The sequence below is a fragment of the Eucyclogobius newberryi genome, unplaced genomic scaffold (genome assembly GCF_026437365.1).
Source record: "Eucyclogobius newberryi isolate DKJ021-1_F unplaced genomic scaffold, fEucNew1.0.hap1 SCAF_13, whole genome shotgun sequence".
In the NCBI taxonomy this organism is placed as follows: domain Eukaryota; kingdom Metazoa; phylum Chordata; class Actinopteri; order Gobiiformes; family Gobiidae; genus Eucyclogobius; species Eucyclogobius newberryi.
In genome coordinates, this window is record NW_027315757.1 from 12,984,137 (window position 1) to 13,002,248 (window position 18,112).

Here is an 18,112-nt window from a genome sequence, read left to right on the forward strand (position 1 = left end):
CCCTCTCTTCTTCTTGCTCACATGTCGCTCTTGTGGAGAAGGTCCTGGCTCAGACTCAGTGACATATGTCTAACTCCAGCGCTCAGCAGGAAGTGGCTTGGCCTGACTTCCTGTTCTGGCTGACGTCACATGATCACAGCTTCTATACGAGCAGATTATCTCTAAGACTCGTGAATCGTGCTTTTACTCATGCTATAAATAGAACAGCAGATACTATGACTTCATTATAGCTTTAGGAGCTCTCGATATTTGTATGAAAATATGTGTTTCCAAATTACTAAAATATATAAATCCTGGAACGATCTCCATGTCACAAATAAAAAAACATTCTAAAATAACAAGAAAAGCTCAATTTGAAAAGCTTGTGATATAGTGATGATAATATATAATATATAAGATAAGATAAGATATTCCTTTATTGTCCCACATGGGGAAATTCCATTGATGCAACGCAGGTAGATACAGATATAATTATTACAAATCATCAGGTGAATTGAACCAATCACAGTGCAGCTCTGAGCAGAAGGGTCGTTGTCACTTATTAAAATACAGTTTTGAGTCACGATCTAAAACTCTGCAAAACATTTATTGTCGCATTATTATTTGAGCGCGTTTTGGATCAAAGTCGGATATTAAGTGTAAATATCTCGTAATGAATCTGTAAGTCTGATCGCCCACGTCTCTGTGTACTGTAAGACCCCCCGCCGTCCCCCCCTGCCCCACCTTCCCCCCGCCCTAGTCAAATATTAAGTGAAAATATCTCGTAATGAATCTGTAAGTCCGATCGCCCACGTCTCTGCGTACTGTAAGACCCTCTGCCGCCCCCCCGCCGTCCCCCCGCCGTCCCCCCGCCGTCCCCCCGCCCTCCCTCGTGTCCAGCTGCTTTCTGAGAGCATTGTCCCGTTTAAATCCTGCTGAAATATGTGGGCTTCTGTGACATACATCCAGGCCGGGATGTAAACAGCTGGCCTCAGAGATAATCATTGTATTAGGCCTTAGTCTTTACTCAACTGTGACCGGCCTCGCTAATCTCCAATCACTCAAATGCCACCATATTTCCCGTTTTTCGGGGGCTATCGGCGCCGGCTAAAATGCCACGAACCGAAAAAGGGAAAGTTGAGCGCGAGTGCAGCGGGTTCTCGTCCGGCGCGTTCGGGCAGATCGGCGATTTGTTTTTCAGTTTTGGGGCCGTAATCTTGTGCGGCTCAGCGTGGCGTAATCTGCTTTGTCGGACAAACCCACACATCCATAAATATCAGTTCATCATGTGACATTTACCGTAGCGGAGCGGGACACGAGGACGGTAATAGAGACTGAGCCGAGACGCTGGCGACGGTCGGCCCGAGCGATGCAAACGCACGCCTCGCTGTCCGGGCTCGTCGCGGGGAATCGCTAAAAACACATTTGGGTTTTAATAAGTTACATGAGCGCTTTCTGCACGGACGCATTTTAATGCAGACGTTTGAAATAGAGTCATTTTTAATCTGAAGATGCTGATCTGATGAACTTTTCGCAGGCCGGAGCTGGATTAGTCTTTGCCTCAAGGTTACAACCTGAAACTGTCCTTGTGTTTGGTCAACAGCCCCGCCCACAATCGGCCCAGTGGGTCAGAATCAGACCCTAAATGGAGCTCTCTCCTCTTATATATTTCTTTTACCTCAGAGATTAGTGCGTTGCTTGTTGTTTATGCAGAAATCCGCTGTTTCTCTGTGTTTTTTACGTCGGCCATGTTTGTTTAGACCACGTGTTGCTCTCCTCCCTCTCCTCCCTTCCCTCTCCTCCCTTCCCTTCCCTCTCATCTCCTCCTCTCCCTCTCCTCCTCTCCCCCTCCTCCCTTCCCTCTCCTCTCCTCCTCTCCTCCCTCTCCTCCTCTCCTCCTCTCCTCTTGATCCCGCTCGTTTAAAATCAGGGAGACGGGACATGACGGACCGAAACGTCTCCTTAAAGTAAAGGTCAAAGGTCTTTTCTGGCCCACGCAAACCATAGTAGTGTGTTTCATTGAGTGGAGAAGGATAGAAGGAGCGGGACGCAGAAGACACTGGAGTTTGGGTTCACAATCAGCCGTCCACCCTCATCTCAGCACAAGAAACCTCTCGTTTGAAGATGCTAAGGTGCAGAAATCCGTTTATCAGTGACTTTTCAGCTGTGAGAGATTAGAACGAGCCATAACGAAGGTTTCAGGGCAGAACTCATCCAGCTCTGGGATGTACAGATTCAAGTTCCTCAAACCAAACTCTCATTTTCCCAAACCGTGTCCAGACGACGACCTCTGAAACCCTTTGTATCGCCGCAAAGTCATTAAACGAAAACGCTAATTCGATATGCTGTTGGCGTGCGTTAGAAAAGAGTCGAGAGAAACAGATGCGAAAGAGAAAGTCATCGTATCCGTCGTTATTCCCAGATCGTTGCGGCTTCATCTGGGACTAGCTCCTTCCTCCGCTGCAGGAACTCGGAGCGTAATTAACGATCCGCAGCGGGGTTGCGTCATCGCATGTAACGCACGTAACGCGACGCAACGCCGGACCGCCGCCCCGCCGCCCCGCAGCGGTTACTGGGCCTGCTCTGCGAGACGGCGGTCGTCTTGGGAATGAGGCGGAGATGGGTTTGAAAGCCGTTTCTTTTGTCCGTGCTGAGAACGACGGGCGCGTGGCAGAGCACATTTATTTGTGGCGTTTTGTAAACAGCGCTGACAAATGAAACGGCACGAGCGACAAATCCATAAATAGACAAATGCAAAATATGCAGATTGGACACGGAACTGACTGTAAGAGCGTTCGATTGGCTTCGACCAACGTCTCTCGAGCAAATCTATTCATGTTTCTGTCGTCCTTGGGTTATTCACTTGTTTTGAACTACTTTTTCCATCGTTTAGTCTGGTTTTAGACCCGGTTTAGTCCTGGTTTAGGCCTGATCCACCCCGTGTCTGGTAGAGGATGTGGTAAAACTGCTGGTCCTTTAGACGTCTTCACACTGTTTATTCTAGAGAGCTTGAGATTCTTGTTGAACTGGTCATTTCAGCCTTTTCTCTCACGTTAATTCTCTTGGAAGAGTTTAAAATGTGATTGAAATGAATTAGAAGTGTAAATAATACACGCGTTACTGTTTTTTGTGCCGTGAACATGAGGATCGGGCGCCGTATCTTTGGTGAAGGTTGTGTTTAGTCTAAAGGTTGTGTTTAGTCTAAAGGTTGTGTTTAGTCTAAAGGTTGTGTTTAGTCTAAAGGTTGTGTTTAGTCTAAAGGTTGTGTTTAGTCTAAAGGTTGTGTTTAGTCTAAAGGTTGTGTTTAGTCTAAAGGTTGTGTTTAGTCTAAAAGTTGTGTTTAGTCTAAAGGTTGTGTTTGGTCTAAAGGTTGTGTTTAGTCTAAAGGTTGTGTTTGGTCTAAAGGTTGTGTTTAGTCTAAAGGTTGTGTTTTAGTCTAAAGGTTGTGTTTAGTCTAAAAGTTGTGTTTAGTCTAAAGGTTGTGTTTGGTCTAAAGGTTGTGTTTAGTCTAAAGGTTGTGTTTAGTCTAAAGGTTGTGTTTAGTCTAAAGGTTGTGTTTAGTCTAAAAGTTGTGTTTAGTCTAAAGGTTGTGTTTAGTCTAAAGGTTGTGTTTAGTCTAAAGGTTGTGTTTTAGTCTAAAGGTTGTGTTTAGTCTAAAGGTTGTGTTTAGTCTAAAGGTTGTGTTTAGTCTAAAGGTTGTGTTTGGTCTAAAGGTTGTGTTTAGTCTAAAGGTTGTGTTTCGTCTAAAAGTTGTGTTTAGTCTAAAGGTTGTGTTTAGTCTAAAGGTTGTGTTTAGTCTAAAGGTTGTGTTTGGTCTAAAGGTTGTGTTTGGTCTAAAGGTTGTGTTTAGTCTAAAGGTTGTGTTTAGTCTAAAGGTTGTGTTTCGTCTAAAGGTTGTGTTTAGTCTAAAGGTTGTGTTTAGTCTAAAGGTTGTGTTTAGTCTAAAGGTTGTGTTTAGTCTAAAGGTTGTGTTTAGTCTAAAGGTTGTGTTTAGTCTAAAGGTTGTGTTTTAGTCTAAAGGTTGTGTTTAGTCTAAAGGTTGTGTTTAGTCTAAAGGTTGTGTTTAGTCTAAAGGTTGTGTTTAGTCTAAAGGTTGTGTTTAGTCTAAAGGTTGTGTTTAGTCTAAAAGTTGTGTTTAGTCTAAAGGTTGTGTTTGGTTTAAAGGTTGTGTTTAGTCTAAAGGTTGTGTTTAGTCTAAAGGTTGTGTTTAGTCTAAAGGTTGTGTTTAGTCTAAAGGTTGTGTTTTAGTCTAAAGGTTGTGTTTAGTCTAAAAGTTGTGTTTAGTCTAAAGGTTGTGTTTGGTTTAAAGGTTGTGTTTAGTCTAAAGGTTGTGTTTAGTCTAAAGGTTGTGTTTAGTCTAAAGGTTGTGTTTTAGTCTAAAGGTTGTGTTTAGTCTAAAGGTTGTGTTTAGTCTAAAGGTTGTGTTTAGTCTAAAGGTTGTGTTTGGTCTAAAGGTTGTGTTTAGTCTAAAGGTTGTGTTTAGTCTAAAGGTTGTGTTTGGTCTAAAGGTTGTGTTTGGTCTAAAGGTTGTGTTTCGTCTAAAAGTTGTGTTTAGTCTAAAGGTTGTGTTTAGTCTAAAGGTTGTGTTTAGTCTAAAGGTTGTGTTTGGTCTAAAGGTTGTGTTTGGTCTAAAGGTTGTGTTTAGTCTAAAGGTTGTGTTTAGTCTAAAGGTTGTGTTTCGTCTAAAAGTTGTGTTTAGTCTAAAGGTTGTGTTTAGTCTAAAGGTTGTGTTTAGTCTAAAGGTTGTGTTTAGTCTAAAGGTTGTGTTTAGTCTAAAGGTTGTGTTTAGTCTAAAGGTTGTGTTTTAGTCTAAAGATTGTGTTTAGTCTAAAGGTTGTGTTTAGTCTAAAGGTTGTGTTTTAGTCTAAAGGTTGTGTTTAGTCTAAAGGTTGTGTTTAGTCTAAAGGTTGTGTTTAGTCTAAAGGTTGTGTTTAGTCTAAAGGTTGTGTTTAGTCTAAAGGTTGTGTTTAGTCTAAAGGTTGTGTTTAGTCTAAAGGTTGTGTTTTAGTCTAAAGGTTGTGTTTAGTCTAAAGGTTGTGTTTAGTCTAAAGGTTGTGTTTAGTCTAAAGGTTGTGTTTAGTCTAAAGGTTGTGTTTAGTCTAAAGGTTGTGTTTAGTCTAAAGGTTGTGTTTAGTCTAAAGGTTGTGTTTAGTCTAAAGGTTGTGTTTTAGTCTAAAGGTTGTGTTTTAGTCTAAAGGTTGTGTTTAGTCTAAAGGTTGTGTTTAGTCTAAAGGTTGTGTTTCTACAGTTCTGTTGCAAACTCATCACTTCTGTCCTCGGTGTTTTCGGCTGATCTGTTTTGTGCTTGGAGGCGTTTTCTCGGCCAATGTGTCTCCGCGGGCCGACGGGACGCTCCTCTCTTCCGCGGGCCGACGGGATGCTCCTCTCTTCCGCGGGCCGACGGGACGCTCCTCTCTTCCGCGGGCCGACGGGACGCTCCTCTCTTCCGCGGGCCGACGGGACGCTCCTCTCTTCCGCGGGCCGACGGGACGCTCCTCTCTTCCGCGGGCCGACGGGATGCTCCTCTCTTCCGCGGGCCGACGGGACGCTCCTCTCTTCCGCGGGCCGATGGGACGCTCCTCTCTTCCTCCCCTGACCTTGTCTGTCCCTGGGGAGGAACCACTCCATTCTCCGCCCCGGGACCGGCTCTGGGTCGAGGGCCCGGGGATGAGGGCGGGGCTGATGTATGAAGGCTTTATCACTTCGGACAAAACGGCAACATCCGCTGCTCTTCTGCCTCGAAGAGCGGGAACGATGTGGGAGAACAGAGACAAGTGTTTGGGCGGAGCAGCCGATTGTGAAGTCAGAGAAAATGCGTTTTAAAACACAAAATGGAGGCAAATCAGAAGTGGGACTTTATATAATTACAGTGGATTCAATTAAACTTAACGTGTTTGAACAGTGCTGGACTCATTGAAATAAAATGCAGTTAAGATATTTAAAAGAGTGTAGAATGTTAATAGAAACTTTGGAGTGAGAGTTCCTGATGTGATGTCACGTCCTCTAGTGATGTCACTTCCTCTAGTGATGTCACGTCCTCTAGTGATGTCACGTCCTCTAGTGATGTTACGTCCTCCACATGTTTAAGTCGCTCGTTGGTTCAAACGCACTTTGACACAGTCTGAGAAGTTGACATTATTTCAGATTTGTGTCTGTTTATTTGATTCTGTTTTAAACTATTTTTAACACATTTTTTGTGTTCTCCTTCTTTAGCACTTTGTTCTGGTCGTTTTAAAGTGCGACATAAATAAAGTTGCAGTTGGAGAGTTTTTCATTACGTTCTTCACCTTTAGGTTTGTCACTGGGTCAAATGAGTTTAACTCAAACACACTGAGGACACAATGTAATTATGGGCTTAGGTCATCAACACGTGAGCATGTGTTAAAGGGCCTGAAGTAAATTGTACCTTAAGATGATTTTACATACTATAAAATAATAATAACATAGAAAAATATATAGATATAAATGCAATTCGTTATTATTTTCAATTGAAAACAGGCTCATCTTTTGATTCTTGTTCTTCTCTGTATCTTTTAAACCTCAGTTTGGATTGTTTGTACTTTTATAATTGATCAGACTGGACGAGTAATCTGTTTTTGGTTTAAAAGGACTTTGGAAGCTTATATTACTTCTGAAATATACGTCTGCACTTTTTGTCTTAAAGTCAGAGCGTGTTGAATAAACGGCACTGAAACGAAATAAATATAAATCCAATTAACTATGATGTTCCTTTAGTGAGACTTTGCTCTTATTGCTGTCAGTGTAATTCACGTGCAATCGCCGTCCCAGTGTCTATAACGAGGAAATGTGAAGTGTCGTGTCTTCATAAAGTGATTAAAGTCCAGCCTCAGGCACAGACATCGGCCATAACATAAAACGCATCAAGATTCATGTTCTCTCCACCACTGCCTTTAATCATCTGTTCAACAGGAACCACACTGGTTTAGTCCTGGTTTAGACCTGGTTTAGTCCTGGTTTAGTCCTGGTTTAGTCCTGGTTTAGACCTGCTTTAGACCTGGTTTAGACCTGGTTTAGTCCTGGTTTAGTCCTGGTTTAGACCTGGTTTAGACCTGGTTTAGACGTGGTTTAGACCTGGTTTAGTCCTGGTTTAGACCTGCTTTAGACCTGGTTTAGACCTGCTTTAGTCCTGGTTTAGTCCTGGTTTAGTCCTGGTTTAGTCCTGGTTTAGTCCTGCTTTAGACCTGGTTTAGACCTGGTTTAGACCTGGTTTAGTCCTGAGATTTACTAAACAACTTACTGTAATGCTTTTATTAAAAGCATACAGTATATGTATTGTATACTGTATACTGTATAATGTGTACTGTATATACTGTATACTGTGTTTACTGTATGCTGTGTACTTTATGTGAATTTGGCTCGGCTAAAGCTTTTTTCTTCCTCTGTTTTGTCCCTGGGGGTCCTCTCTCTCTCTCTCTCTCTCTCTCTCTCTCTCTCTCTCTCTCTCTCTCTCTCTCTCTCTCTCTTTCTCTCTCTCTCTCTCTCTCTCTCTCTCTCTCTCTCTCTCTCTCTCTCTCTCTCTCTCTCTCTCTCTCTCTCTCTCTCTCTCTCTCTCTCTCTCTCTCTCTCTCTCTCTTTCTCTCTCTCTCTCTCTCTCTCTCTTTCTCTCTCTCTCTCTCTCTCTCTCTCTCTCTCTCTCTCTTTCTCTCTCTCTCTCTCTCTCTCTCTCTCTCTCTCTCTCTCTCTCTCTCTCTCTCTGCTCACTGCACAGTCAAAACACTAGATGACTTAAAGCAGGAGTGTCCAAACTTTTTGAATTTGTCTTTTTTCTTGTTTGGAGGGAGATTCCACCGCACGAGACGCTGCTCGACAATCGTTGCTTGGCCATCGTCCATTCGCATCTTCTTTCCCATCGTTCTTTACGTCGCTCTGATTTTTGAACCTTCTCCCGTGTTTTTCAGGGCGAGGGCTCGAACTTCCTGCAGCTGGGCGCGTCCATCGAGCAGCAGATCAACGGCATGTTCAAGGTGATGGAGGAGTACAACTGGGACAGCTTCGTGGTCATCACCAGCCTGTACCCGGGTTACGAGACCTTTGTGGATTACATCAAGACCTTCACCGACACCAGCTACTTCCTGTGGGAGCTCCAAGACGTGCTCACGTTCGACATGTCGGGCGACGGCCTGAGCGACATCCGCGCCCGGCGCCTCCTGCAGCAGGTCGACGCCCAGGTCCTGCTGGTGTACTGCTCGCACGAAGAGGCCCAGTATCTGTTCGCCATGGCCAAGGAGGTGGGCTTGGTGGGGCCCGGGTACATCTGGATTATGCCCAGTTTAGCGGTGGGAAACCCCGACATCCCCCCGCCGGAGAGTTTCCCCATCGGTGTGATCAGCATCATCACGGACCGCTGGAGGATGAGTCTGAGGAAGAGGGTGCGAGACGGCGTGGCCATCGTGGTGAAGGGCGTGCAGAGCTTCAGGAAACAGAGAGGCTTCATCCCAGAAGGTCACAGCGACTGCCACAGCCCGGCCAAAGCTGCCGTTTCCAACGATACGCTGTTCAGGTGAGGCCTACTGCAGAACATCTCCCCCAGGTCAGGCCTACAGCAGAACATCTCCCCCAGGTCAGGCTTACTGCAGAACATCTCCCCCAGGTCAGGCCTACAGCAGAACATCTCCCCCAGGTCAGGCTTACTGCAGAACATCTCCCCCAGGTCAGGCCTACTGCAGAACATCTCCCCCAGGTCAGGCCTACTGCAGAACATCTCCCCCAGGTCAGGCCTACTGCAGAACATCTCTCCCAGGTCAGGCCTACTGCAGAACATCTCCCCCAGGTCAGGCCAAACATCAGACATTTGTGTGGCATGCATGGGAGAAAACGCGGGGACTGTGTCAGCCAAGCCGTTGTAAGGAGCCTGGCTGACCCTCCTGCGTCTCACCCCAGCGTCTCACACCGTTTTTTCCCATGCTGGTTGGTTTTATTAGATATTCTGGAATAGGCGGGTCACATTTCTCATTGGTCAGCCTCACATCAAGGCACTTGGTATTTTTCCGTAGAGATCAAGCCTTGGGTAAACATTACCCAGACTCCTCTGGGTTATCAACCCCCCCTCGGGTAAACATCCTTTGGCCATCTTTATGATACCTTCACAAACAAATGCAGTTTGTCACACACCCGTTCTTCTCTTAGACTAATGATGCAGATAAAATATCACTATTATGCAGATAAAATACATCACAGAAATATAATCATATATTCACATTTTATCACATTTCCCTCCTGTTTATCAAAGCATTAGTCACTGTATCATATGCCAAACACATTATTCTTTTCAGTTTTCAACATGTCTTTCATATTGGTGTTAAAATGACACTTTTACACTCAAAAAGTTTATGCACGGTTCTCAACATTGAACACATTTCTTTTCTCTCGGCCCACAACATGTCTACTGCATTACTGTTCTATATTTTTAGTCAGATTGGTCAATCTCTGTAATTTGACAAACAGACAGTTTATCTTGTCTATAATTTGGTGCGGTGTGATGGGAAATATAGAAGTACAAGCGGAAAGCCCTTAAACCCACTGCTCTCTGGTCAGTCACTTTGACTCGTCAGGGACCTCTCTGGACACCCCAATAACATCAAATACGTTGTATCAGGTGCTACTGGAACCAGACTGTCCACTAACCTCTCGACCTTGACCCTGCGGTATGGTTCTGGGTGATGCTGGTCACAAAAGAGACATAGGCACAACGTCCTAGTCCCTTTGTTTCCAAGCCCTCAGCACTGTGTCTCCACACCACCATACGTCCTCGCTTGGTTTCTTAAGAGACCTCCTCCCGCTGCTCGCTTCGATCACACCTATGACACATATGAACTGGTACATTTCCCATCTCAATTCATAATCTCATGAACATTACATGTAGTGATGTTGTAGCAGATAAAAAACTCTCAGTTAGTGCAAACAACAGTGGCTGTATAATATGCCATTGTGTTTCTTCAGCTACTGTCATGTCAATTATACATTGTACATTAAACATTTCACATTACACATTTCATAACCTTTCATGTTGATCACTTATTTTCTTCCCTCTATATTCCATTTCTGTGTATGTTGATCGATTGTCCCTCTTGTCCCGATTGTCCCAATTGTATAATACAGGTGTTCAGCACCCATATTACCGTCATCACTTGATGATGATAACTCGTTGATTCTTTTTCACAGAGTATGGTACTCTGCGCACCGTAGCCTCTGTCTCTCGTTCATTGTAGCAGAGTATAGTACTTTGCGTACTGTAGAATCTCTGTCTGTTGTCTCTGCATACAAAAACGAAGAATACAAACGAAGTCCTGCGTCTGCGATGTTATGGATCTGGTGCTGTGTTGTCCAGACATTTCTCTCACTTTCCCATGAGAGCACCCATGTTCTCGTCCCTCCAATGGTCGGTGTGAGGACGACACGGTGTGGCTCCGTCCACTGGCTGTCCCACTTGGATTGTCTCTGTAAACACCACATCTCCAACACGTTCTGCTGTGGTGATAAACAAAGTCTTTTCGACAATTCAGTGCATTTCAAACAGTTTTCCTGTTTACAATTTTTTTTTTAGTAATTATTGATTCGGAATATTTGTTTACACGTACATATCCCTCCTTTTTGAGATATTGAATTCCCATTTCTCAAACTACTACATTTAAACAAAATTAAATAATCCAGATAGTTTACAACGTTCACTAATCCAAGATGTAATCAAGGAAGAGATGGAATTGCGTCTGTCTTCCACTCCGCAATGTCACCTCTTGACCTTTCACAGGTCAGTGGTCACATCCCTGGCTGAGCCCCCCCTTCCACGGCACTGGGCCCCCACCCTGTGTGTCCAATCAGTCTATGTGTGTAATCTTACACTGCCAAACCTGTAACTTGTAAATCTGTTTTACCACCATTTGTTTCAAACTCCAAATGTTTCAAACTCTAAATGTTTCAAACTCTAAAAGTTTCAAACTCCAAATGTTTCAAACTCTAAAATGTTTCAAACTATAAATGTTTGGTGCGTATGTATGTATGTGTGTGTGTATGTGTCAAATACATCAAACAATACTAATTATCTCAATAATTCCCCCGTTGAGCTGGCCATAAGGGTCAGTTCACAACTTAGAATTTTTAACATCAAATTTCACATCTCCTCTGTGCGTGTGGCCTGAATAATGTCACCCATCTAATGTAATATGTGCTAATCTTCTATATGTGCTTCAGGTGAGTTTCAAACTCAATCTCTCACACCTGCTCATGTGGTGCTTTACAAACATTGTGTATTAGTTTGTTCTAGCAAGTCTATATTATGTGTATAACAATCAAAATGATTCTAAACCTTCCCCTGGTTATAGTTTTCACTATCTTCAGGTAATCTGCGGGTCTCGTAAAATTTATTCTACTCCCCCCAGGCCCTTCCTGTAGTCTAACCCCTCTTGGCTCCGACCTGAGTCCTATAATGTTTAAGTCCTGTTATCATTGGTTTTCATAACTTCTATAGCGTCTAAATTTAGATGATATTGTCTTATTTAAATCTATTCAATTCTTGATTGAATCTCCACAATCCTTCAGGTATTTACTTTAGAATGTCAAATTCTTTCGCTGTTAATTTTAACTTTTCCCTATTACTCATCAATCAACCCCCCCTGAGGTGTTGCCGTTGATACTCAAAGATAACAACATCTGCTCCATCCTGAGTCCTCCAGATTCTTTGCCAGTCAATAGCCCCTTATCCCTGACTATCTTTTATGACTTGGTGTCGTTTGCCTTTAGTTAATGACCCATTCATGTCTTTCCAAGGAGGACATCGGACGTCACTATTTAACTTATTCCCTCACTTACGTCTACATCGCAATACGAGGTTTCCTCATGATAATACAAATAAATAAGTTACTGATATAACTTTTACTATCACTTTACTTACTACCCATTCTACTCCTATGTCCAAAAACATCAGTAGTCACTCATTTACCCACATTATCACTCCCAGGCCCGTGCCTGCATTTTATTCTAAATTTAAAAACACTTCTGTCTTTTTGTCCTGTACTTTCATCTAGTCATGCATTAAGTCCAAAAAGATAATTTTCCGTCAAGTCCAATAATAAAACAAAACAAAACAAAACAAAACGTAGCTTTGTTCTGTGCACTCAAAAAACACGATACCATAAAAACACAACTTTTGTCTTCTATGTCGGGGACAGGAAGTGTCCTGTCTGTGATCATCACATTCCCCCAAAATATTGGCCATCTATAAAAATCTGAATTCATCTTCATCTCTTATCAAATTTAATGAAATCTTTATAATTGATTGTTGTCAATCAAACAAAACCCTTAAATTTGTTCTACAGAGCTCTCATTAACTAAAATTTAAAACCAGCTGAGTTTAGCTTTACTTATTTCATCAGTTCAGAGCGTCCTCTGAACTGCTTTCCCTTCTCCTGCCTTGTTGACCCTCCTTATCTCCCCCTCTCTGCCACGTCATCTGAGCACGCTGGAAGTCTCCCTCCAAAATCCTCTTATGACTTTTCCTTTGTCTTTTTACAGTTTGGGGTGATAATTTTGGCATTATTTGGTCTCGGTCGTCTGAGAGAAATGCTACTTGCTTTACAGTCACGTCATATCTCAAGCTTCTAGTAGAATTTCTTATTGATTTTCCACCGGAGATAATGCTAGGTGTTTAAAGATTCACCCGTGACTGCAAATTTTAGATCTCTCAGAATAACGCCTTGTGACCCTTGTATGATTAATTGTGATTCTCACACTCGTTAGTGAATCAATTATTAATCCTCATTCACACATTCACACTTCTCTCTTACTTACTTCGCTCGTGCACAGCGCTTACATTCACACATATTTCCTCAGTAATATGAAACTGGGTATTTCCTCAGTAATATGAAACTGGGTATTTCCTCAGTAATACCTAACTGCCTTGCTTATGTGAGAAACTTATCTCGTCCATAAGTCTACAATATTTTTCCAGTAAATATCAAACTAATGCATAAAAACGTTTTATGGCTAACTCTTTTTCACACACAAAATTTTTGTCTGACCTTCTTTGTCGCCTGTGTTCTCCTGCTGCTTCGAAACGACGCGCTCTCCTCGCGGAGACTGAGGTGCGATGGGCGGCCACGGGAAAAGTGGACTTCCTTTTAGCTGTGCACAGACTTCACCGATTCACCCGTCAATCTCCGCGAAGGGGCTGCTTGTCGTCCGGCTCGATAGGACCAGAAAATGTCATGGAATTAGACATACACCGATGCTATTCCTTAACACATAGAGAACACAATTCAACCTAGAATATGAAACGACACAGAAACATCAGACATTTGTGTGGCATGCATGGGAGAAAACGCGGGGACTGTGTCAGCCAAGCCGTTGTAAGGAGCCTGGCTGACCCTCCTGCGTCTCACCCCCGCGTCTCACACCGTTTTTTCCCATGCTGGTTGGTTTTATTAGATATTCTGGAATAGGCGGGTCACATTTCTCATTGGTCAGCCTCACATCAAGGCACTTGGTATTTTTCCGTAGAGATCAAGCCTTGGGTAAACATTACCCAGACTCCTCTGGGTTATCAACCCCCCCTCGGGTAAACATCCTTTGGCCATCTTTACGACCCCTTCACAAATGCAGTTTGTCAAACACCCGTTCTTCTCTTAGACTAATGATGCAGATAAAATATCACTATTATGCAGATAAAATACATCACAGAAATATAATCATATATTCACATTTTATCACAAGAACATCTCCCCCAGGTCAGGCCTACTGCAGAACATCTCCCCCAGGTCAGGCCCACTGCAGAACATCTCCCCCAGTTGAGGCCTACTGCAGAACATCTCCCCCAGGTCAGGCCTACTGCAGAACATCTCCCCCAGGTCAGGCCTACTGCAGAACATCTCCCCCAGGTCAGGCCCACTGCAGAACATCTCCCCCAGGTCAGGCCCACTGCCGAACATCTCCCCCAGGTGAGGCCTACAGCAGAACATCTCCCCCAGGTCAGGTCTACAGCAGAACATCTCCCCCAGGTCAGGCCCACTGCAGAACATCTCTCCCAGGTCAGGCCTACAGCAGAACATGTCCCCCAGGTCAGGCCTACTGCAGAACATCTCCCCCAGGTCAGGCCTACAGCAGAACATCTCCACCTGATGAACCAAAACCACATTTCTACAGTTTTCTGTGCATCTTGAGCCACTCCGCATATATGAGCTGCACGTTGTTTCGATGTCAGACCTGAGTTTTAGTGCTGCACCGTGACATGTCTTGGCTGCTCTTTCCTCAGAAGTGTCACGTCGTCTCCTTCAGAACCGTGAGAGGAAGTGTTTATACGCCTCCTCCAGATTTAAGAGTCTGAGTAAGACGACAGAAACACATCAAGGCTCTGACTATAAAAGTCTTTAAAGTATCACAGCGTGAGGACCTGATGTTACAAGGACATGTGACATGTTCTACTAAACAGCTTTTCAATTGTTTTAAGAAAGTACAATAAATGTGATAAAAATCCTGGGTATTAATATTGACTAAAGTATTAATTTTGACTGAAGTGTATGTTACAATCTGACTTTAGGCCGGAGTGTGTGGTTGTGTTGAAGGGGTCAAGAGGAACATAGGTGCAGAGGTCTTCTTCTGGGACTGACTTTGAAGATAAGAAGGAGAAATAATGCAGTCTGCAGAGTTCTGAAGGAGCTGCAGGTTCTGGAGGGATTTGTTGGGGAGAGAAAAGATGAGAGTTGGAAAAGTCAATCCGGGATTTGACAAGAATGTGACAAGAATCGCAACGATGTGAGGAGTGAGAGAAGGAGGGAAAGAAGAGCTGTGACCTCTGTAGGCTGAAGGAGGGAAAAAAGAAAGACCCCAGATGACCCGAGAGAAGGAGGGAGAGAAGAGCTGTGACCTCTGTAGGCTGAAGGAGGGAAGAAAGAAAGACCCTAGATTACATTATATACAGACATATTATAGACATTATATAAGGCAAGGCAAGGCAAGTTTATTTGTAGAGCACATTTCATACACAAGGCAATTCAAAGTGCTTCACAGCAGGAAAAATGCATTCAAATCACAAAGAAATTACAGAAACAGAAATACAATAAAATTAACTAAATTAAAAATTATCAATCCAACTGATTTTCTAAACTAATAAAATCACAAACAAAAGAGAAGAGTGCAAAGAAAAAATCCTTTCAGTCATATGCGCAGCTAAACAAAACTGTTTTTAGCTTAGATTTGAACATTGTCAGAGTTGAAGCCTGTCTCACATCTTCAGGAAGACTGTTCCAGATTTTAGCTGCATAAAACTGAAATGCAGATTCCGTATGTTTTGTCCTGACTCTGGGCACCAGCAGGAGGCCGGTCCCTGAGGTCCTCAGAGTCCGAGATGGTTCATATGGCACTAACATATCCAAGATGTACTTTGGTGCTAGGCCATGGAGAGACTTGTACACAAGCAGAGCTGTTTTAAAGTCTATTCTCTGAGCCACAGGGAGCCAGTGCAGAGACCTGAGAACAGGACTAATGTGATCATACTTCCTGGTTCTAGTCAGGACCCGAGCAGCAGCGTTCTGGATGTACTGCAGCTGTTTTACAACTCGTTTGGAGAGACCAGTGAGCAGGCCGTTACAGTAGTCTAATCTACTGGAGACAAACGCATGGATAAGTCTCTCTAAATCTGGTTTTGACACTATATTTTTGATTTTGGCAATGTTTTTTAGATGGTAAAAAGCTGCTGATGTTATTGATTTGACGTGGCTATTAAAGTTCAAGTCTGAGTCCATTATTACCCCCAGATTTCTAATTTGGTTTGTAGGTTTTAGAGCGAGACTCTGGAGGTGACCGCTAACACTTTCTCTTTGTTTCTGTGGGCCAAAAACGATTATTTCAGTCTTGTCTGAGTTCAGCTGGAGAAAGTTGTTTTGCATCCACAAACTGATCTGTTGGATCCAGTGACAGAGTGAATCTACTGGTCCATAGTCACCTGCCGATAGTGAAACATAGATCTGAGTGTCGTCTGCATAATTGTGATAGGACACATTTTCACTGCGTATCAACTGACCTAACGGCAGCATGTAGAGGTTGAACAGAAGGGGACCCAGGACTGACCCTTGGGGCACTCCACAGGTCAGGGTCATGTGGTCTGAGACACAGCTACCAATTTCAACAAAGTACTTCCTGTCTTCCAGATAGGACCTTAACCAGTTTAGGGCAGTGCCAGTGATGCCCACCCAGTCCTCTAGTCTCTGTAAGAGGATCCCATGATCGACAGTGTCAAAAGCAGCACTCAGATCTAACAGAATTAAGACTGAGGCTTTGCCCGTGTCAGTGTTCAGGCGGATGTCATTTGTCACCTTGACAAGAGCAGTCTCAGTGCTGTGATGAGGTCTAAAACCTGACTGAAAAACATCAAATGAGTTGTTTATTAAGAGGAAATCTGTGAGCTGTTGGTAAACAACCTTTTCAAGGACTTTGCCCCAAAATGGCAGATTAGAGATGGGCCGGTAATGACTCAGTACTGCGGCATCAAGACTGCTCTTCTTTAGGAGAGGCTTTATGACCGCAGTTTTCAAAGACATTGGGAATGTTCCAGATTGAAGCGACATGTTAACTATGTGAGTGAATGGTGCTAACAAACTGTTCAGCACAGACTTTAGAAATCTGGTGGGTAACACATCAAGGCAGCATGTAGATGAACTCAGACTGGTGATGATCTCATGGACAGTTTTGTCAGTTACTGGTGCAAAGTGAGTTAGCTCTAAGTGTCTTGGTGGTTTTAGGGTAATTTTTTGCATTGTGGGATTTATAGCATTTTTAATGCCCTGAACTTTGTCATTAAAGAATAATGCAAACTCATTACACTTGGATGTGGAAATGAGTTCTAACGGCAGCTGAGCTGGAGGGTTTGTTAATCTGTTTACTGTGGCAAACAGGACACGCGAGTTGTTACTGCAGCTTCCAATTATTTCAGAAAAATATCTTTCCCTAGTTCTACATAAGATTAGGTTGTACATGTTCAGCTTTTCTTTGTAAATCTCTTTTTGAACCTGGAGCTTTGACTTGCGCCATTTCCGTTCGGCCCTGCGGCACTCCCTTTTCTGTGCCCTGACCGAATCATTATTTCTCCACGGCGCCTTCTGCTTATTTTTAACCATTTTAGCCTTTATAGGGGCGATGGTGTCCAGAACATTCAAAACACTAGATGTAACAGAGTTCAACAAATCATTTACATTAGAACATGAGACATTTTCAAAGTTTATCATTTCCATAACCAGTGCACCTGTGCCATCACTTATGTGTCTCCTCTGAACAACTGCAGGACCAACCGGAGGTTGGGGAGAAACAGACAGGTCAAAGAAGACACAGAAATGATCAGACAGAGCAACATCGATCACATTAACATTTGAAATATTTACCCCCTTTGTAATTATGAGATCTAGAGTGTGTCCTTTGCTGTGGGTGGGGCCTCTCACATGCTGAGTAAGACTGAAGGTTTCAAGGACAGCATCAAGCTCTTTAGCGTTTCTGTCACAAATATTATCAACATGCACGTTGAAATCACCTGTAATGACCAAACCATCAAAGTCTGTGCATATGACTGAAAGCATCTCAGTAAAATCATCAATAAAACTTTGGCAGTGCTGGGGAGGCTTGTATAAAACAATGAAGAGAATGGATGGAGACCGTTTTAGCTCCATTTTAAAGGATACATACTCAAATGATGAAAACACCCCAAAAGACAACCTGCGGGTAATTATTTCAACTCTAAAGACAGCACAGACTCCACCCCCTTTTTTGTTTTCTCGTGTTTCAGATTCAAACTTAAAGTTGGGTGGAGCATTTCCTGTGTTTTTGTCAAGCCATGTTTCAGTTAAAAACATAAAATCAAGATTATAAGAAGAAATACAATTATGAATTAAGAGAGATTTGTTACATAAGGATCTGACATTTAGCACAGCAAGTTTCAGACTAGTTTCAGTGGGACTGGGCTTTATCTTTTCACAGGGAATATGAATCACATTTCTCAGATTGGGCCTGACTCGCATTTTGTTTTTCCATCTGTGTGATGATGTGACTACAGAAATAGCACTAGGGGGGGCTCTTTTTACATAGGGCCCCGGGTTGGTTTGATTTTTAATGTGACAATAAGTCCCGGCAACGCTGA

General features: G+C 43.2%; 1 protein-coding gene across 1 annotated transcript in view; it reads left to right on the forward strand.

Annotated features, from left to right (window-relative positions):
• grin2ca (glutamate receptor, ionotropic, N-methyl D-aspartate 2Ca) overlaps nucleotides 1-18,112 on the forward strand; it is a 113,940-nt gene that overhangs the window by 44,400 nt on the left and 51,428 nt on the right. Inside the window, exon 4 of the mRNA XM_072442654.1 lies at nucleotides 7,899-8,500. Coding sequence (XP_072298755.1) covers nucleotides 7,899-8,500 — 602 coding nt within the window. The remainder of the gene's footprint in view (nucleotides 1-7,898; nucleotides 8,501-18,112) is intronic.